This window comes from Helicoverpa zea, chromosome 26 (assembly GCF_022581195.2).
Source record: "Helicoverpa zea isolate HzStark_Cry1AcR chromosome 26, ilHelZeax1.1, whole genome shotgun sequence".
Lineage (NCBI taxonomy): Eukaryota > Metazoa > Arthropoda > Insecta > Lepidoptera > Noctuidae > Helicoverpa > Helicoverpa zea.
In genome coordinates, this window is record NC_061477.1 from 3,164,466 (window position 1) to 3,187,711 (window position 23,246).

General features: G+C 37.6%; 1 protein-coding gene across 1 annotated transcript; it reads right to left on the reverse strand.

Annotated features, from left to right (window-relative positions):
* Positions 1-38: 38 nt before the first annotated feature.
* On the reverse strand, positions 39-22,701 carry LOC124642982 (sprouty-related, EVH1 domain-containing protein 2). Its single transcript, XM_047181809.1, has 12 exons — positions 22,477-22,701; positions 16,811-16,941; positions 14,781-14,875; positions 13,947-14,115; positions 12,396-12,484; positions 11,604-11,739; positions 11,047-11,138; positions 10,605-10,701; positions 9,587-9,677; positions 4,710-4,821; positions 4,177-4,268; positions 39-3,563 (listed from the first exon to the last, which is right to left on the reverse strand). The coding sequence occupies exons 1-12, from the start codon at positions 22,494-22,496 to the stop codon at positions 3,434-3,436; spliced, it is 1,254 nt and encodes a 417-aa protein (XP_047037765.1). The 5' UTR covers positions 22,497-22,701; the 3' UTR covers positions 39-3,433.
* Between the last annotated feature and the right edge of the window lie 545 nt (positions 22,702-23,246).

The window sequence follows — 23,246 nt, forward strand, 5'->3', positions numbered from 1 at the left end:
TGGTGTGTGAACTGGAGAGAAATGAGTAACAACTCATGTTATGTACGATTATTTATTTCATATTTTTCAATACATTTATCATCATTTTTAAACAACCATATCAGGCCGTGCTTATGCACAAGCCTTCTTTTACACATAACTTTGGTTTTTAATCAAATTTGATACCAATACGCTTAGAGACACTAAACACAGATACTTCATTTAATAATTATTCTTAAAATTTACTACAGTAAATATTTGTTAAGTCTCTTCATATTAACTAAATTATTGATCGATTTCTATCGACCAATATGATGTTTTATTTACGTTAAAAAACAGTTAAAATACATTATTTTTATTATAATTAAACATTGAATACATTTACTTATTTTGATACAATATTAAATTTTTCACTTGTACGGAGTAACAAATTTTTACGAAAAAGGTTCAGGCGTTTTGCTGTTAAGAGGTGAAACACTGGAAACACCAGTATTACTTCTAAACCTGACTTTACTTATATTTATTTAAACAATTCGATCCTGACTTATATTCGTGCCTGCGATCCAAAGATCACAAACACAAATAGAAATATAAAATCTTTTGTAATTTTCATAAGTGAGCCCTCTTATCTTACAAAAACTTAGAAGATTTTATATTTATAATTCGTTTTTAAAATATTGCTTTTTCAAAAAGTGTTTTTGAATTTGATTTGAGTGCGACACCTCATAAACAGGTAACCAGAACCATTTTCGCGAATATTTTCTTATTTATAAATATACAAAAACATTTTGGTCATTTTATTTTTTCGAATTCAACTAACAAAAATAGAATGTGAATGATTTTGGAAAAAATACTGATCCATAGACTAGACAACATTAGTTTTGTACGGTGAAAAAATGTGTTTGTATGTTTGTGTGAGTTTATAAAAAACTTTTTTTTTTACTTAAAACTATATTGTAAACGTACATAATTATTTGAAACATTGATATTATATTTAATTTCAACCAACGGATTAATGTCAACTATACTTTAACACTAATAATAAATATGACGTTTTGTTTCAATGACATTACGAATATTAAAATTTACAATACACATTAATTTTTATGTAATAATAATTATAGAAAAAATTACAACTTTGAAATAAAAATGCCACTGTCTAGGTAACAATACTACCCGTATTTTCAAATAATTCTAATTAAAAAAGAATGCGTAATCTATAGTACAAATATTTTAAAAAATCTAGCCTAAATTTAAATAATTTAATGACAAGAAATTAAAGTTTTAAATACGAAACATTTCGAATTTGAACTAAAATGAATGTTTGTGTTATTTAAACTTAGGCTAGACAAGTAAAGAAGCGTTAAAATGTTAAATATATAACAATGAATGGGATATGTTAACATTTTGTATATCATATACTTTGTTATGATTACATCAAAGAATAGAAATAGCATATTATTCTCGACATAACAACTCATCGCGAATCAACAAATCCGACCATTTTAAATAACAACTTTTTAAAATCAAAGTTAAGTCATGGAAGACAGAAATTGTAAAGAAACAGATCTTTTAAAAAACATACATATTTATGGCACAATATAACGATTTAATATACCAGTGCTGGGAGTAGAAATTAAATTTAAAAAAGCGAATTGTAGCCCAACACGTTATATCGAGACCATGGCGAATTGATAAGCCAATTCGTGCGATTATTTCGCTAAACACCGAATAAGTCCTTACAGTGGCAACACCATACACAGCAACACTATAAACTTGACACTGGGTATAAAAAAGCAAAAAGAAAAACGTTGCCACCCCAAAAAATGTTTCATGTGGTAACCACATTGTCACTTCACGTTCAGTGTTGCTATCATAGAAAAATGTCTTGCAACACTGGCCTCACTGGCTTTTACCACTCCTTGCTTCACAAAAAAAAAGATTTAATACTATAGAGGTTTAACATGTGTTTCAGATCTAAAAATACGTACATCTATTGGAAATAAATCACTTGTTTTTTTTTTATTTATGCATGATTTTCTTGTGTGCATTTTTATTAATAACACTTATTGCTTAAAATGGATGCTATTGGCCAAAATGGCGCTCTCTATCAAAATACCGCGAAATATTATCGAAGTTTCACTATTTGAATGAAAGCGGGTAACCATTATTTCAAACGTTATGCGTTTCTATAACGGTTTTTTAAACGGTTCGATGTGATTGTTTTAAACTTATGTTTTTATTTTATCTGATGCATTTATATCATGATAGTTCCTTTTTTCTCTTTCAAAACGATCTCATCTTGGCGGAAATATTATGTTCATGCGGATATTCAAAATCTTCAAAAAATCTTCGTTCTTAACAAAACATCAATGTTTTATCTGACTTTCAAGTCATTCCTTTGACAAATAATCCACATGATCCACCAATCTTCCTCTCTTTCTTTAAAGTGAAATATCACTCTTTCTACGATCGTTTCAAACTTCATATTTCCATCTATCATTGGTGAAATCGTGTCCAATTCAAAGTGTTCATATTAAATTTTGTCTGTCAGTACACTGCGTGCCGAACGCCCGACCACTTTGTAGTTGTTAATACACCTGCGTTTTTATGCAATTCTTTGTAATGCATCTTTATTGTGTGATGCTCTTTTTTTAATGTTTTTAAACATGATGCTTTGGTAGCCCAGTGGTTAAGGTGTTGGGATGCCCATAGAGAAGTTGTGAGTTCGATCCTCATCTGTGTAACTCGACTGTGATAAGTTTTGTTCAAGATAACATTTATGATTTTCTTTTCAACATTTTGTTACCACATATTGTGTTCATCAAGATTTTCATCACCTGTATACAAGTTTTTCTTTTTCTAATTTGACAAGCATTGATCACGTTATAGCTGACAATACATAATATGTGCAGGTGGTTACATTTACATAATTCTTCTTTCAAGATGTCGAGAATTCTTGTGTTCTCATTAACAACATTTTTCCTTTTTTATAGTAGATCATAATATGTTATCAAGATCAGTCAGCATCACTTCATAGCTTATTCATTATGTAGTTGAAAATACATTGTACAGGTCAGGTCACATTTGCACAATTTCTTATTTTTCTAGCATTAGGTTATGAAGATAGAGCATCACAAGTTGGCACAATTTCCTCGCTGATCCAAGTGCCATATGTAGTTAAAATTACATATTATGTGAAGTTCACATTTATAACACCATTCTTTCCTTTTTGAGCATCAAGTGAAGATTATGTTACTAAGAGCACATCACTTCTCAAGATGTTAACAGCATCACAATTACCACTTGGTAACTTCATAATCATAATGCAGATGTGTACATTTTACTCTTGAAGATGTTTAGAGCATCACAACTAGGTACAATGATCTCGCTGTAGATGTCCTCAGCAGTGTGCGTGCGGTGGGCGGCGGCAGGCGGGGCGGCAGGCGGGGCGCTAGGCGGGCGCGGGCGCGTGCTCGCCGCCGGCGAGGCGCGCGGCGCGGGCGGCGCGGTGCACGCAGCGCAGCGGCGCGTAGCAGCACAGGCACGGCACCAGCAGCGCCAGCAGCGACACGCCCACCCAACTGAGGAGACGGAAGAATATAATAACGATATATACGTTACTACAAGTTTAGTACAATAGCTTGGAGCAGCGTCAAATCCACGCGGATCGATCGGTCATAAAGTTAAGTAACGCTTGGCGTGGTCGGTCCGTGGTTGAGTGACCATTTTGTCATAACGAGATGTTCTGTATTTCGGAAAGTACGATAAATTGGTTGCCTGGATAACTTGGTTGAGTAAGTCAGATAGGCAATGGGTGCTTGTAAAATTTTAGTGTCAAAGTCAAAATCGTTTATTCAAATTCTTCACCGCTTCTTCCCAGCAGAAAGTGGTGAATGAGGGACGTTTTGGGGGTGTTATCCTTTTGTAATTTTGACGCGAAAAAGTGCTTTTAAAACGAATATACTTTAAATAAACATTATTGACTTTGACTTTATCTCAACTATATACATTTCACAATAGCTTCATATATTGTCCTATATATCAACAATGTGTGTATCACATGTTTTGTGTATATACCCAATTATATAGTTTAAGTTAATTTGCTGCGCCCTAACAGTAATGTATACCTAAGATAAGGATGCATATCTAGTGTAGATTTTGCAAAATAAATAAATTATTGTGTTCTATAGTTACCGTTTAGTGCAGGCATCGTCAGGCGGTGCACAGGCGCAAGGATGCATGGCGAAGTCCCCCTCCGCGTCCGACATGCAGTGGTATAACATACACTGAAACATTACATGTTATAGTGAATATGATTGATCATGTAGCTTAGGAAATTAACTGGGCTTCCGACTACGATGAATGAGGTCTCGGGTTCGACCTCCAGGTCGGGCCGAAATCGCTTTGTGGGTTTTAGAAACTTTTACAAAGCAGCTCGTAGTCTAGAAGTTCGTGATTGATTCACCCGTGCATCGGAGAGCACGTAAATGTCGGTTGCCCCTTATCTTTCCGGCCGTGTCGGATTACGGAATTATGGTGAAGGAATAGCGAGTGCACTTGTGTCTGCGCAAATGAATGCTTGTGCACTATAATATGCGCAGCTGGCTGATCTCCTTACACGAGAACAGCCGCCGTGGCTCTCGGAAGACTATATTTATTCAGTTTCGTGCCGAGGTTCCCATGGGATGCGGGTGAAACCGCTGGCAGCAGCTAGTTAGGATAGTTACCTGAGCACACTTGATGCAGGAGACGCAGTCGATGCAGGAGCGGAAGCAGTCGGGCGCGAACTCGCAGGCGCCCGCGCGGTTGGCGCTTTCCAAGTACCACTCGTGACAATGTCTGTAGAGACAACCATAAAAAAAATATGTTTTGTTCGTTTGTACACTTAGGGCTCCGAAGCTACTGAACTAAACATCAATTTTGAACAGTATCGTAGTATTGGGGTTATTGACCGTCTAGGGAGCGCCTAATATGCCAAGAACTATAAAAAGAGTTCTTAACAAAGAGTATTTACCTAATAACATCAGCACGAATTATCATTGTTAGAGCGGTATAATGTTCCAAATTCAAAAAAAACGCGCCTGCAAATACATATAATATGAACTTGGTTTTCACAGTCTTATTACTATACTAGCTGTTGCCCGCAACTTCGTCTGCGTGGGCAATATAGAATCGTCAAAATACTACTTATCCCGTAGGTGCATTCTTTCACGTGACAGTTTAATTAGCACTTCGCAGTCGCATAGATTCATTGATCAAGGTTTTGTTGTGGATGTGACCATTTATCTAAACAAAAGAAGTAAAGTTTGTGACGTTGTTCAGCCAATTTGGAAAATTATTACGTATGGTGCGTAAGTAATTTTCATAGAAAACAGCTATAATCTATGTCTACATGCTTTGAGTCTGACAAAGCTGTCATTTGTACATTTTCTGCAGCTGCTGCGACTAATCAGAAGCCAGAAAGTCTGTCAGTCTTACCATGGATATCGTCTTGTGTAGTTGACTGGATTGAACATAGGTAGATAGGTAGTCGCTCCAAGCAAAATATTGGTACTCAAACAGATTCGGTGACTGGAAGCCAACACCAACATATTTGGGGAATAGCTGGATGAATGACGACATGAGTCATCATCATCAGCAGGCGCATAGGGTAGGATAGTTTCACTTACTCACTATGGTAAGGCTGATCCCACATTAGGCGTGCGCGATCCTCGGGCGTGTGAGTAGCGCGGGCGTCGCGAGCGCGCTGCGTGAACGTCGCGTTTAGCTGCCCTGCGGCATGTGTGAAGAGTGCAAGCGACGCGCTCGCGGCGAGCACGCGGCGCTCGAGTTGCGTTCTTACCCCTTCGCCCGCTATCCCCGCCGCCCGCTAAACGCCTTAGCAGTTAAACGTCAAGGAGAGCGGCGCGTGCGCGCCGCGAGCGCGCTGCAAATGCCGCAGGGCAGCAAAACGCGACGCTCACGCAACGCGCTCGCGACGCACGCGCGGCGCCCGCGCTACTCGCACGCCCGAGGATCGCGCACGCCTAATGTGGTGGCCTAAGCCGGGACTCCACCGAAATGTTTGCATTAGTTCACGAATAGGCAAAATGTACGTATCTGTGCGAGTCCACTTCATGTGTTCGTACTTGAAACCTGCAGTTTTGCCAAGATTTTCAAAATGTACGCTCGCAATTTGCCATTTCTTGGTGGAGCCAGCAAATCAAAAGAAACATAAGTGTTGTATACTGTGCGTCACTACCGCACACCGGGAAAATTTCGCTCTAGCGGAGGACGTTTATATATCATATTTTGTGTCACACGTAAACAGGACGACAGTAAGTATCCATCGAAACACTTTCAAAGATCTGATGAACGAACAAATCAGACCTGACTTGGTCACCTGGGGCCTATCAGAGCTCTATGAAGCGATCATACGCTTTGGCTCCTACTGTTATTGTGGTTTCTGAAAATTTAATCACCTCATTCAACGATGAATGTAATTCTGATGGTACTATTAAGAACACTTGCTTAGCGCAGAAGCTGACGTTGGCAGGTCAACTCTTTTGACTTCTCGAATAGGATACCATTGGTTTTTGTGCAATGCACACCTGCAATGCATTCTGGATTAGGATAGGATATAGGTGGATAGGATTTGCAACAGAGAACAATTCTGTCTTTGTGATTAAATGACATCAAACGTAGTTTTATATAAAAGGTGTTTTTTTAGACTTGGCTCGGGTCTTACTGAGACTGTTCGTAATCGTGAACAGTGTATTTGCGATCAGAAGTTGAAAGTAAACATGTCTCTGGTATGCGGCGCGTAATTTGTACGTTTTCAGACGCATAAAGCATTTTACGTGTGTATTAAATAGAGAGAGCTCCCATTTCTTATCTGCACTTTGTATCTGGGCTTATTTTTAAAGCTACAGAATCCTACATTACCTACCTCACGCTTAGCAGCGCTTGCGAGAGATAGATCCTCATTTCTTCTAGGATTAAGTTTACATATTTTGCATCAGAAAAAATAATTAAGGTCTACTTAATACTACTCACTCAAAGTAATTTGTTTTAAGGCCACCACATTAGTAGAAGATAAGCTAAACTATGTTTATGAAAAAATCCTGATATGAACGGGTATAATTTAGGCGATCACCAAAAATATTTTTAAGACTCTAAGCTGAGCCCCGAGGACACGGTGGACCACACAGTCCAGGTGTGCCCCGCATGGGAAGGGCACCGCCGGGTCCTCGTCGAGGCTTTGGGCGGCGGCGACCTCTCGCGTCCGGCCCTGGTTCAGGCCATGGTCCGGGGCGAGAGGGAATGGGATGCCGTCGCCTCCTTCTGCGAAGCGGTCATGCTCGAGAAGGAGGAGGCGGAACGCCAGAGAGTTCGCACCTCTCATCCCGGCCGCCGCGCTGGACCAGGTAGACACCATGGGCGCCGGGTGTCGCGAGATGACTCCCGGCCACCGTAGGCGTGGGTCTGTGGGCGGTGAGTTCGGGTGGCTCATCGTCCCTCTGTCTTCCTAGACGACAGACCCGTGTCGACGGCGCGCGTTGTTCCACGCGCTCCTCAAAGAGACGTCAGCAACCCCAGCGGGGCCCAGCAGGGCCAAGGCCTGCCGGGGCTGCGGGTTGTTCGAAAGAGATACCGCGGCCCTGGTACATAAAAGGCCTATGACGGAACACGACGATTTTAGTCAGTAAAAGTCTGACACTCCCTCACCGCTGCTAACCCACAGCGGGAGGGGTCATTTGATGATTTTACGTCGATAAAAAAAAAAAAAAAAAAAGACTCTAAGCTGAGGCACCAAATAAAATAAACAACTCCAAAAAAAATAAATTGACTTTATTAAAAGGGCACTAAAGTATATAATATTATAATCCAAAAAAAATAAAATAACATCAGAAAAATCGCAAATCTCGCACAAATATTATTTTTGGTTCCCAAAATGGATTAATGGTCACCAAATTCTATCCAACTAAAAGATTAATATTACTACCAAAATCAAAGTTAGTGATGAAAACGAATCGCTGCAAAACCGACTCCACGTAGTCTTGTCTGCCCTATCCCTAGAGTGCAATTCAAAACCGCGTAGGCGCGGAGGGGCGAGGCGGCCTGCGAGCTGAGGCGCAGGTAGTTGAAGCGCTCGCCGCCGCGGCTGAGGCTGGCCGGGAGCCGGCCAGCAAGCCGAAGCTGCGGTGGTGAGCGTGAAAACCATCTGCGACGATAAGCTCGCATGGGACCGCCGGAGCCCCGCAGCGCCGGAGCCGTGACAGAAGCCATGCTTGCTGCATGTTGCGTGCTTACATTTTACTACTGAGTTACACACAAATTTATATAACAATAAATAAGCGACGTACGTTTGGGAACCCCAGTATTTTAATTGGTATTTGGGAAATATTCTAGCGATCGTTAGCTTTTTTAGTCTAACAAAAATGACCAAATTAGGAGTCATGGTATTACATAATTGGTAACATCTAAGTAGTGAAAATATATAATATTTGGTCTAAAGTGTATTTTAAAGGCGTCCATATATTTTTTTAGTAGTCAATAATACGAAAAAATGGTTTTACCTAATAATATTTTTGGAAACGTTATTTGGTGACCATTTATCCATTTTGGTAACCGTTTAGAATTTTTTTGGTAGTAAAATAGGTACTTTTTTGGGTGGTGTTTAAACACAAGCCGATATGAACTCCATCTGTAACTTTAAATGATAATTAATTGTTCCACTAAAGTCATCATTTTTGACATAATCTTCAAAAAATAATTTAGATGGCACCGTTTTAAATTTGGCTGAGAACATTAATTTTCTTTTCATCAAGGTAATAATTATAGTTGGATTTTGATGTGGCACGGTAAACTGACAAACACTATTGAAATGTCTATCGAAAAATTACACTACGTGTTAAAATATGGTGAATTACGGAAAATACACAACTCCATCTGTTGAAATAATAATCCTCTATAAAGAATGTATGGTAATATTGTCATTTACCACCTCGCTCCTTTGACAAATTTGTTGTATTTTATTTACCACAGATGGAGCTACTTTAACCTTGGCTAAACAAAATTTTCATTTTTTTTTTCTTCCGAAGTTACTTATAAAGGTGTGATTTTCTGTGTAAAGATTAATAAAAGGCCGATCAACTAATATAAGTACAACATTCAAATGTACAGTTTTGACAAATAGATTGCGTGTCGTAATATTTTACATCTTGAATTCACAAAATTAATCATATCTTTTGATAGAGTGAATCGATTTCGATGAAACAAAAACTAAGTAATACCCCAAGTTACGTAGAATTTTTGTATATAAGCATTGTCTGCATTTAATTCGTAGATTTTACGTGAATCGCGAACAAACAAACAGATAAACAGACAAACAGATAAACAGACAAAAATGATGGAAATGGGTTCTGTTAGTTATCCTTTAACATGCTGGCTATTGTTTTTGTCAATTTCTTCAATGTACAAAAATTACTTTTCTACAGATTTATTATATGTATAGATTTTGATACTTTGCAGTTTTTTTTAAACGAATGACAACATTTCTTTCCACTTTTGATGAGAAGAGAATTATTATTTTTTCTAAATAAGTAATTTAAGATAAACGTACCTGCACTTGATCCTAGCCTGAAAGGTCTCGGTCGGCTTCTTGTCGGGCAGTGGCGGCGGAGCACTGCTGTACCCACCCTTCTTTATAGAGCCTGCAAGTTTATAAAAGAAGATAATATTAGTTATACTAGTGTGAATAGAGAACTTCATACAGCTCATTTATTTATTTCTATCATAAAATAGGACAAATAGGTACTGCTTATTTCTAATGAGCTTAATATACCAAATTTCTTAATCTATCTATATAAATAAAAATGAATTGTTGTTCCTTAGTCTGATTAAAACTCAAGAACGGCTCGGCCGATTGAGCTGATTTTGGTTTTAAAATGTTTGTAGAGGTCCAGGGAAGGTTTGCACGATACGAAGTTCGCGGGATCAGCTAGTATAATATAATAATTAAATCCATTAACAATACATAATAGACAAATATCGAGACACGCGTAGTGAAGACTTCATATATGTAGGGCTGCCATCCGTCCGGGTTTCCCCGGATTTGTCCTCGTTTGGAGGCCGTCCGGGGGCCGTCTGGGCGGGGTTTCAAGAAGTGTCCGGGGAAAACCCGGACACTTTTCATGTAAGGAAGCACCTCATTGAATTTAAGTATATGTTAATAGTAAATGGATTACAAATTAGGTATTATTTTGTTTAAAAAAAATCGTACTCGTTCTGGGAAAAAATGCGATTTACGCCAAAAGTCCGGGTTTTTTTAATGTTTGTCCGGGTTTGGCGAAATTCGAGATGGTAGCCCTACATATATGCATATCAGATGAGATTGGTATAACTTGGTAAGTTGTATTACATGGGCTAGATTTTCTATATTTTTGGTGACAATGGTAATTCTGCAAACAGATTTCATGTTACAAATTTTATACTAGTTTGTAAGAGAATTATTAAAAAGCCGGTTTTTGATGATTTTTTCATTTCTAAGTCATGTGCATAATATCTAAAAAGGTTAAAAAACCTTTTTTTGAACTTTATTTTAAAAACATTATGAAACAAGTACAAATTATTTGTTTTACCGGAGTCTCGCTTGAGCAGCGGCGGCTTGGTGTTGGGGGACGACTTCTCCGAGCTGATGACGCCCGCGGCCACCGCCGGGTACGTGTACTCGTGCACCTGGGGAACAAATGTTATTTATTAGAAAAATCCGTTAGAGTTTGATTTAGAAGGGGGCTCGGAGCGGCCCAAGGGAAGCGCGGGCGGGGCGCAGACGAGTATCATCGGCCGACAGTATAGTGTCGGTATTTTAGTGTGACATCACACTAAAAGTACCGACACAGACTCCGAAATCTCTCTCCGGTAATGTCGGAATAGTGAGTGCATCTGTGTCTGCGCAAATCCTTGTGCACTATAATATGTCCTGCGCAGCTGGCCGATCTCCTATATGAGAACTACCGCCGTGGATCGACTTTAGACGTTTTAGTGTGGCAGTTCAAGAAAACATAAAGTACAATAACTTACTGCAGACAGATGTACGTAGGGACAGCGATCAGGATCTGAGTCTTCCACGTGAAGCTTATCGTCGTACTGCGCTTCGTACTGCTTCAACGAGTCTGGAACAGTATTATATATATCATTAATATTAAGTCTATACCTAATAGAAGGGGTTTTAACAAGGTTACTTGGGTTTGGTTTTACATATTAGTTGTAACTACTAACTGACACTTACATACAAATAAGATATAGGTTTTGCAAAACACATTCAATTATGGGTCCCGATGGTCATTTGAACATCTTTGTCAAGCGTTACCCACCCACTTTCACGAGATAATACATTTCCTTTGCTGCGGATGAAAATGACGTCATTTTTTTTGGATGGGAAATCATCAAATTATTGATGAATGACAATCCCGCTGTGTCAGACTCTCACTGACTAAAACCCATCATGTTCCTATCTTATACCCTTTATGTACCAGGGCCGCGGGAACTCTTACGAACAATGCTGCAGTCTCGGTAGGCCTTGGCCCTGCTGGGGGCAGATATATACCTGAGAGGGGTGATGTCGTCGGGATGTGTACCTGAGAGCGGATGTCGGGGCAGCGTGATGGCGGACAGTATGGGTGTCTGGGTGATGTCGTCTGGAGGACGGCGCCTCGCACGGGATGCTGTCGAGTTCTCCGAGCTCGAGCGGGACTCCGACGGCAGGTTCAGACACTGGAAGTGGTAAAAATAAAGAAATTATTGTAATTATCGGAAGTATTAATTTGCTAATCTTGGTGGTCTAGTGGTTAAAGCCTCACAAGTACGATTATGCGAATTCGATTCTAGGTGAGGTTAGTACCTATTATTGTATTCCATGAAGGGTTGTTAAGGTTATAAGATGATAAATATACGTAGAAGCAAATGCCCAATTTAATACAAGTTTTTTTTTAAATTCAGCTTTAAACCTGTTGATTTACATTTTAACTAACAATGGAGATTACAACACATAAACTCTCTAAACGCTGTTAATGGTACCGATTAAATGCAATTCAAAGCCAAAAGTCTTTATTTGAAATAGGACTTTTGTAGACTCCTATGAAAAGTCACACTAGTTGCACAGTTCCAAAAAGTTACCAAGTCTTCAACTTCTGCTTCCCCCATAAAACTAAAACACCTTATGTATAAATATCACAAAATAATGTATTTTTTTTAACGACGTCAAAAATCATCAAATGACCCCTCCCGCTGTGGGTTAGCAGCGGTGAGGGAGTGTCAGACTCTTACTGACTAAAAACCGTCGTGTTCCGTCATAGGTCTTTTATGTACCAGGGCCGCGGTATCTGTTTCGAACAACCCGCAGCCCCGGCAGGCACAAAATAATGTCTCACCTCGAATATATTATGTTCTTCGTCGTCGTCTTTCGGTGCTGGGTTGTGTTTTTTGTACGCGTGAAGTGATGGCCACGCCCCGCCCAAACCTTTGGATATTCAATATTTTATTTATTTATTTAATACTCTCTGCACATTTTGGCGGCCTTTATTAATATTCCTTATTATTATAACACTACTTATGAACAAATAGCTAAACTGTTTATTATAGTTAATTAGTACTAATGTTATTAAAGAGTATGAATGAAACTTCGCTGGAATTTAGCTTAACATAAGAATAATATATAGGCTATATTTTATCCAGCTGTGGGAAGGTGTCAAATAATTAATGACTTGTGTATTGTTTTAAAAGCTCGTTTTTTGAATGTCATTGTATACAGGTTAACCTAATTAATTCACAATTCAAAGTACATATATAAATCTATTAGACCAAAAAGAGTAACTCTTTTTATTCTTACAACTCACCGTGTAGGAATCCAGTATACGGTAGATGAGGCAAAAGAAAGCACATTAGATAAATTAGTTCCTCATTATATAGTACACACAGCGATATATAGCTATATAGTACAATAGGCATTAGGCTAGAAAACACATTAAAATTAAGAAAATACTTTTTAAATAAAACTAATTTATTTATATAAAGCGAAATCGAATCGCAATATTTAAGCTGAATAATTAGGAAAATAATCACAGATGAAAGAATGATTTAAATAAAAAATTAAGTAAACAACATACTTCAAACCAAAAAAGAAACTAAAAATCTTTATACACAGCCTTCATACATAACCCTCTGTTTTTGACAATGAAGAAACTACATTCCAAATTAAATATTAATATTTAAAGCACAACTGTATAACGGGCCACGCCCAAAATCTATATATGTAAATTGTTAAATAAAATCACGTTGAAATTGCAAGCACATACATATTATTTATAATACATGGACCAGCACAGCCAAAGCTTTTTTATACTTAAGCTAAATAATCATTCTTCAGAATATTTCAGTCCTGTTTTTACACTCACTAGAAAGTTAAAGTATTTTGTACGGATAATAGTATGTATGTAATTTTTCTATAAAAAGTTCATAATATTCAGTTTATTATCGTGCCCTTCTGTTTTTTTTGGGTGTATGTTTCATTTAATTATAGAATATAATTAATGAATATAATAATTATAGAATAAATAATGAATATAATAATTATAGAATAGAATTGTGTGAAATATTTCTGGTACCTACCAGAGGCTGTATAAAAAATAAGACATTACTTCCACTTTAGGTATTTAAGCTACACTAGCCCTATAAACATACCATAGACCCAAAAATCATTGCATAAAAAACTAATTCCCTATCAAAATTAATTATTACTTCAATGTCAAAGTCAAAAACGTTTATTGAAAGTAGCCTAGTTCTTAGCACTTTTTCACGTCAAAATTACAAAACTAGAGCACCCCCAAAAAGTCCCCCTTTCACCACTTCCTATAGTTATGCCATCCGTGACAATACCAAAAAAACCCCTTCTGAAGAATGACCACCTCTACACAAAAGCTTACCGTCTAACAACTCTTCGATAGCCGTTCTGACGCCCTTGTCGAACGCCCTGGCATCAGCCGCCGTCTGAAAGGTCAGACCGAAGCGCTTCTCATCCGTCACCCAGTGGTGGAATGTGGGCATCACCTTGTTGTACTGGAAATCTTTCTTTATCGTGCATTCTAGAACCACCTGGAATGGGGGAAAATGTTGAATTGTAGTTCGGTATGCAAAACTGAAGTTTGTTTATTTGAACGGTTCTGTAATTTATCAAGTTGATAATCATCAATTCAGAAAGTTGGGGCGCCAAGGAATAGGCATGGTCCGCCTTTAATATAACCCTCAAGTAATGGACAGGTATTATTTTCTCACACAAACAAAGATACAACACGTTTGAATTTTGTGTCAAGTATGTCACTTTTAGTTTAATTTTTACTCGAACGTGATGTCACAAGTTCCTTACTTACCCACCAAGCCCTTAATTTGTTACAATTTCTTAGTAATTTTTATGCTTTGTTAAAATTTTAAAATAAGCGTCCAATATTACTAACTAGAAAAGACGGACTAATCAGAATATCTATTTCTTCTCCTACTGCCTTTATACCAATTTTATTTATAGTCAGTGCAACATGTTTTCTTCTTCCATACTCTTCTATCTACCTTCATCTCACATGTAACACCTGACATTACGCCTAGCTACAGACTTTTTATCGTCCCACTGCTGGGCTGCGGCCTCCTCTCACAGAGAGAAGGATTGAGCGTTAATCACCACGTGCGCTCAATGAGGGTTGGTGATTTCAGACTTTATGGTGATGTCATTAAGCCAATTATGTTAAAGTGATAGTAAGGTACGTTACCATATTATCGCTGATTCGCTTCCCGTGTATGAAGTACTCGTGTGTAGGTGCGGTAGCCGATGATGAAGTCGTGTCGCCATTGCTGTCACCCCCAGCTGGAAATACATATTAGCTATTATATAGTACTCAAAGTAAAAGTAAAGTAGTTTTTAATTCATATAAAACTATTATAGGTGCTTAAGAAACGTCAAACTAGTTGCGCGGTTCCAAAGAGTGGGAATGGTTCTTATGGAGAAGAACCGGGAAGAAACTCCACTAATACTAATATTATAAAGCTGAAGATTTTAAATGTTCTGATCTTAGGAACTGCTGGACTGATTTGGAAAAAATACCTATTTCAGTTTGAAATAGTCGCCATTTGTCGAGAAAGTCATTTCACGACTATGATTAAATTACATTATAGTTTACTTTAGACAGCTTTTTATAAAAAAAATACACTTTACAGGAGATTTGACTTCATTTAGGTGTCTTATTTAATATATTTATAGCATTAGTCATTGAATACAATTTTAATAACATGCCTAACTTCTTAAAATTAATGTTTTGTTTTTTTCCTGTTCAATCAAAGACAAGCCATATTCTACCGCCAAGGTTTTAATTAATGAAACCGCTATGACTGAATGACATACCCTTGAAATTATTTTTATTACATTATGCATCAAAGTTACATAAGAAATACAAGCCATGTAAGGGTACTAATTTTAATATGTACCTACATAAGAAAATTTTATTCAAATATTTACATAATATTTACATTAATTTTAAAAATTAAAAATAAACTTATATATACAACTTAAAACTAATACATAGCATCAAAAAATTGCTCCTCATCGCTGTCACCGGGTAATGTACCCAGAAGGCTGGCAGCATTGCCACGTTGGATGGCAATGCTCAACCTCTGTGCGAAATAAAAGCCAGCCCTTGGGTCACGAGAAGTGTACCTACATAGTTGTTGAACAATGGATGTTAAGATCCCCATTCATTAAAGTGATTCATACATTGATTGGCGTTTACTTTTATGTAATAGATGAATGGGATATGAATTCTCAGGTTTGGGGTTCGATGTCCATTTAATGTACAGTGAAAAAAAAATTTTTGGACATCTGGTAGGTATCTATAATGAGAATAGGTACTTACCACAAAAAAAAATTAATGTATTTTTTTTTTCTAAAAATATATATTATGTGAATATGTATATTTTTGTACATAATATATCTGTTTTCCGTATGCCGAAATAAATTTGTGTGCACTAAATAATAATACTAACTTTTAAAATTGAGTGACTACTATAAAATATCGAGTTGATTCTATGTAAGTAGGTATAATTTTTATCGCTAAATAATCATTTGCCTTATTCAGCTGTTTTGAAAGTTGCCCAATCCTTATTTTAACAACATCCTGTACACCTACCTCCTTAGTGTTTAGCAATACCTAACTTTCGAATGCATTAATAATTTTTTATAAGGAAGAGGTCACACCCACACGATTGTAACGTTTATAAGTTGTATTTATATTAAGTTTATAACACCAAGTTTTATGTTGATGAAACTCTTTGATCACGGTTCATCTGGTGCTGTGTTTATTACTTTTTTTTCAATACTTTATTCATTATTATCATTCATTATCATCATTATCATTCATTGTTATCGGTGTACGGTATCAATTTTTCAAAATAATTGGCTTTAATGTAGTTCACGCAAACTATTCAGACATAGGCTTGATACACCAAACTTCTACGCGACATTAGCTTATACTGTTAACAATCTTCTTTGTATTTCCTTTATTTATCTTCTGATCAATATTAGATATTATATATGTAGTAATACAATTATAAAAAAAGTTAAAGTTTCTTGTTTATATGTTTTACTTTTGAACCGCAAACAGGAAGACCAATTTTGATTCGTGCAGGAATTGAACACCATAGATTAACATAAAGACGACATGTATGTCTGTTCTACGAGTGCGGGAAGCAGTTTCCTCAGGAAGAGTTAGTAAAAAAAGGATCCTGTAAAACCAAGCTTCATTCTTACCTGAAGACCTATGGGCGCGGGCTCGCTTCCCCACCATAACATCAGCAAGCCCGCCGCCCCCGAGCGCCACCCAGCCGCCCGTGCCCTCGTCGCGACACATCACCTGCGCTCGCACCCGCACCAAATAGGCACTGTGGGATAATGGACCTTGTTGTAGGAGTGATAAGGTACATATTGTAAGTGCTTGCCCTGTTCTTCTACTTTCACAAGAGGGTTACCTCTTGTTAATAATAACGAAGTAAAGTTAATCTTATAGTTAATACACGATGATGATAACCACCCGTACATTTTTTTTTTGTATAGTTAATTGCTGTCCTCTGCTGAACGTAGGTTGTATGGTAATTCGTTTCTAATGAGTGTAACTTTAATCGTAAATCAATCAGTATGCACTTGGAGATCATTAGATATCATAGACACCATTACAAACAAGTAGCAAGTATTCTTTGCGCAGGAAAAAATGGGAAACCAGAAATGCCATTCAAAGTGTTTTAATTTTTTTAAGCTTGGCTTAAGTAATCATTGGCGATATCTGCCTAGCCTTTTCCTATGTATGAGTCGGTTTCAATTGAACCGAATACAGCTGATTATCAGCTTAATCCCAGGTAAATTGCATTAGACGATTTTTGTCGATTCTGAATAGCTAGAATTATTTACGTCATGGCGAGTATTTTAAATAAAAATATCAGACATAGCAGGATAACTAAATGTGCCTAAAAATAGCATATCCGTAACTTATTGCATATGTACAACCATAGAATTAGCCTTATTTAGGGTTGCCATATCTCAGGATTTGTCCTGAGATTTCAGGATTTTTCGACTCTTCTCAGGATTCCGGCCGGATTTAGCAAATCTAGTGATAGCTCAGGATTTTGAATAAAAAACAGGTTACATTTTAAAGATCTCTCTTATTAAACTACTAAAAATAATCTTCTTTCGGTAACAATTGTAGTTAAAATCAATACTTATTTATCGAAGTAAAACGAACTGAGAACAATCTTCTTTTGGTAACAATTGCAATTAAAATCAACGCGACCGGCGCCCCCTCCTCCCTCCACCCCGCTGTTTTGAGTGCGATGTACATACAAGCTTGCAACGCGTCGCGTAAAACGCGTGCGCAAGATCGGCAGTGTATACAACGATAATAATACGCTTTTGAGAGAAAATTCTCATTTGTAGAAAATCTCAGGACTTTTCCATGGAAATCAGGCCTTTTCTCCGGCCTTTTGATTTTTTCATCTGGTAGCCCTAGCCTTATTACGTATGTCGTACGCAGCAGTGTGACAACCAAGTTAGGTATTACAATCATTTAGCATCGAATTCGATTGCACTGTAACATCGATTTACATTATGAACTGACCAATGTAACTTTTCTACAATAAGTTATATGTATGTTACTTTTAAAGTATATCTTGAGACATCAATGACTGAGTAAAGGTGAATGAAACCATCTTTAGGAACCCTGGACTTAATAGTCTGAAATCACCAATGCGCCTAGAGCAAGCGTTTTGATTAACACACATTCCTTATCTGTATGAAAAGAGCCTTTACCCTGCAGTCACCTGCATGCATCATCAAATGACCTCTCACGCTGTGGGTTAGCAGTGGGAGGGAGTGTCAGACTCTTACTGATTAAAACCCATTATGTTCCTTCGTAGGCTTTTAATGTACCAGGGCCGCGGTAACTCTTTCGAACAATCCCGCAGCTCTGGCAGTAAAAAAGGCTGATGATGTCGTATTTAGTGAGAATTAGGTGACAATCTCCGGTAAGTTAAGCAACTTTTGTCGCTATGACTCAAATGAAGGAAATGGGCTATTACGGAGCTCAGTGGGCGTGTCATAAAACCGGCCACTAGTTAGACATTGATGCATCCGCAATGCTATTGAAGAACGCAGTTTATTTTACTGTTTTTTTTTTGCTGCTTTATTGTTCTAATGGTCTTTTTACGATGAGAAATTATAAGATGTTTCCTTAAGCTGTGGGAGCAGTAGGAGTGTTAGAATATGATTGACGAAACCTTGGCTTGGGAGGATACATAAAGGGCTCCCCTAATGCTACTCTATAGCAGTCGTTGTTATAATTCCACACTAGGTGGATTTGAGAAAACTATGGCTTGTTAGGTGATTAAACTTGCAGCTGACTCGATAAGAAGTCTAAGATGACCGTCTAAAATCTAATCATGTTATTTCCATTTCGTTTTAGTTCAGTTTCTAGGATGAAGGCAAGAGGCCCGCCTTTATACATGGCCACCGTTTGATAGAAGCGTACTGGTAATTTTGTCCAAACCCTTAAAATATCGCGTGTTATACCTACTAATGTCTTTGACAAAGACAAAAGAAGCAAGAATGAAGCTACCTTCACATCCAACTTTACCCAAATCCCTTCAGCCGTTTTACCATAAAAGCCTGACAAACCGACACAGTAACTTCGGAATAAATAACGTAACTTAGTATAGGATATGTTGTATCCCCTAAGTATCGATCTAGGAGGGTTTAACGTGCTCTCTGGAGCAGGGAGAGGCTACAAGGGGTCTGATGTGCAAGTTACACCTCACTGCATCCAACATGTACGCGGTTTCTATAGACTATAGAGGCTCTTCTGCTATTAGAATAGGGTGATACGTAATACATACTCTTATTAGGCGTTTTACGAAGTGTTTGCAGGTGCCCAGCCATTAGATGAAAAGAATAGGGGACCTAGCACGAACGGTATAGATAGGTAGATGGCTCGAAAGCGGTAGACTAATTCATATCTAAAACCCAGCATGTTCCTTCGTAGGCCTTTTATGCACTGTACCAGGGCCGTGTTAACTCTTTCGAACAATCCCGCAGCCCTGGCAGGACTTATGAGTTTACGCTTACAAATTTGTAGGTAAATATACAATGTATGTATGTATACTTGTGTTACATACATACATTGTAAATTTACCAACAAACACAAGTATGGCTTTTTTTTAACGACGTCAAAAATCATCAAATGACCCCTCTCGCTGTGGGTTAGCAGCGGTGAAGGAATGTTAGACTCTTACTGACTAAAAACCGTCGTGGTCCGAAGTAGGCCTTTTTATGTAGGTACCAGGGCCGCGGTAACTCTTTCGAATAATCCCGGAGCCCCGGCAGGAACATAAGTAGGGCTCAAAAGCGTTTTCGATCTATTTTTAGTTGTTAGTGTTATGCAAACAGTGGTAATGCTAGGTACTTTCTCTCATCTTATGTGTATGTCTTTGCAAGACATACACATAATATGAGAAAGACAGCTGTCTTAAGTGACCAATCGATTTTATGCAGAAATAGCCAGTCTAGACTGCAGTCGTCAAAAATGCACTATAATATGCAGTAGCCATTTTGAATGCAGGCCTGCAAAAGACTAGTATGATTGACGGTCATTATACATGTCATATAAATGTAATCTTTATATGCGAAAATATACCTAAGTGATTCAAATCACGTTATGATAGGAAGGAAAACGCATGAAGTTATGTCAGGTACAAAATATTTAAAATAACTATGTATAATCAACAGCAAATAGGTTTGAATCAGGAAAATCTGATATAAATATGTAATCAAGTTTGTGTTTAGTTTTTGTTATTATTATTGTTAAGTCAAATTTTGACACAAAATACAGTTATCGAACATATATAGTCCTAAATCATCATCATCATCATCTCAGCCATAGGACGTCCACTGCTGAACATAGGCCTCTCCCTTAGATCTCCACAGATATCTGTTGGAGTCTAAGTAATACTAGTCCTAAATGTACTTGGGTAATTATTTGTTCCAGGTAAAATCATTTTCTCATACCTACTTATTTATTCTATTTAATTTACTTTATGTAAAAGCAAGAATCTGTTTGTACTGCCAAGGAAACAAACATGAATCTTGAAAAACATATTGATATTGGATTGAGAATCTCATCCTTTTTGGGAAGTTGTTTAAAATTATTAATGTAAAGTGCCAATATAAATAATTACTGAATGTCATATTTTGAACATTTAAACTAAGTAAACCACTCCCACTTTTATTTATTTACAAATATTTTTTGTTGCTGTCATTCCAAAGGAGAATACATAGGCAATGACTCCAAATAAAGCACTGGTGCTTAGCTGCACCCGGTTAGACTGGAAGCTGACCCCAACATAGTTGGGAAAAGACTAGACAGATGATAAGGTCAGCAGAATGATATTTACTTTGGTCAACAATCAGACTGGAATGGAATTAGACTGGAAGCTGATCACCACATAGTTGGGAAAAGGCTAGCTAGTTTGTATGTGGCTACAAGACTAAAATAAAGACAACAGCTTATTCAGTCTATGTATCACAATATTAGAACCTTATTTCATAGGTCATAGACAAATTAAACAAAAGCTGTCAAGTGTTTATTGTTTATACCTCTGAATTCATCATCATCATCAGCCTTTTTGCCGTCCCACTGTTCTCCTGTCACATGGTCATTCTCTCTGCTTTATTATAAGACAAATATAAGTGTTATTATAAGACACTATAACAAGGGGATCATCTCTAGTAGTTATTATAAAAAAAAAACTACATTATTCTTGTTTTTTAAATTGCCATTTTTTTGATGTTCCATGTACTGTATATTATGTTTTTGGATGTCTATTACTGATTATAAGGGCAAACTGAAAGCTTGGGGCTCTCATTGACAGTCAACTAAAGAGGTTGTGTTATTTTTTAATTACATTTGAAAAATTCTACTAAGTATTTAAGTATTTACTAAAGCACATTAGTACAATTTATTTTTAAGTACCTACTATACTAATGTCTAATATCTTGTTCATGTCTGAACTCAGATGATTACAGTAAGCAGTAGGTACTTATTGAAAGTTTTGATACTAAAACATGTGTTTAGTACAATCAAATTGTATTATCATATTGATTATTGAATAAGATGTGATAATAAATGATAAGCATCTGTAACTTGTCTATGTACTTGAAAGTCATACATTGTTATCTCTGAAAGCTTGAGGATATAGCTTGATTAAAGAATTGTATGCAATTAATTTCAATTGGTTAATTTTATTATAGTTAAGCTCATCTTGTATGGGTCAATTTTTAATAGGCACTTAGATGAAGGAACTATTTAAAAAAAATGTTTCTCTAATAATCTTGTCTAAAGAATTAAATGAGCTAATTATCAAAATAAGCAGATGTTACTTAAATTGCGACAAATACATAAAACCTCTATGTTTAATTATTATTTTTGACATAAGTCACACTGGCCATTCAATCAAGGAGTTTTGATTTGCGCGAAAAATACGCGAGCGATTCATATCGAGCGATAAGCGAAACAATTCATTGAGCAATACAGCTTGCTTGAATTGAAGTAGCTTCAAATGACCCCGAAAGGAGTTACCTACTTTAATTGTGAATGAACGACAACTCCATTGATTATAGCTAGCTACACAGCACACAGGGTTGACTTAAGGGCGGCGGTCGCCACTAACATGTATGCATTTTATCCTCAACTTTAGCTTCTAAAACCCATCCTGAACGATCATACACCCCTCCGAGAGGGCACAGAGCTTTCTAAAACACCATAAATCACATCGCACATTCCATGAGCTATGGAAAATGGCCGGGGTAGAGCCCTACCTAGCCAGAACAGGGCGAAGCACGAATCACAAAAACTGAGTTACAGATACACCACTTACTTTTCAGATGCCTCGGTCATGATTCGACACGTCGAATATCCTAATTTCTACTCGCCACTTCACAGATTTCACCATTTTTATGACATAAATACATCAGATTCACTTACGAGCCGTTCTTATTTCGGCCCTTTGTTGGGCCTCAGTGCGCTTGCGTCAATAAAACAGTCCGGGCGGGTTATTCAATGAACGCGGCGTGTTCGCGCGACAGGTGGCGTGTCAGTCGCGCACAACTTTGCTGTCAAGCCTCGCGATTGGTCCGTTGGATGCTCTATCGCTTTTCCACCAATGACGTAGGTTGACACTCTAAATCCACCAGTCACACCCCCTTCATGGCGAAGAAAAATTAATGGCGGGCTTTTTAAAATATAAGGCTGCCGGTAGCAATTTTTTTTGAGTGCTGCCCTGATCCTCTGGGGTTTGGAAACGGATGGTAATTTTACGAAAATATCACTGAGACACGCACAAAAAACACAAATTACACTATATTCTGGTCGAAAATCGCGATATTATCGGCTCGCGAGCGGAGAGCGGAAGTAGGTCACGGCGGCCTCGAGGGTTCGACTGTTACTGAATGAAGCGAGGCTCGCAATGGGCCCATCCCCGTTCATGCACCGACCCATTGAAAAATAAATAGGTCAAATCATTGCAACGTGGCCTACATGCAGGTTGCCTGCACCATTCATAGGCGGCGCTTGCATACGGGCCCCCAACTTCTATTTATAGCTGCTCTATATTTGGGCAGGTCATTCGCAGCAAACGTAAATGCAGCC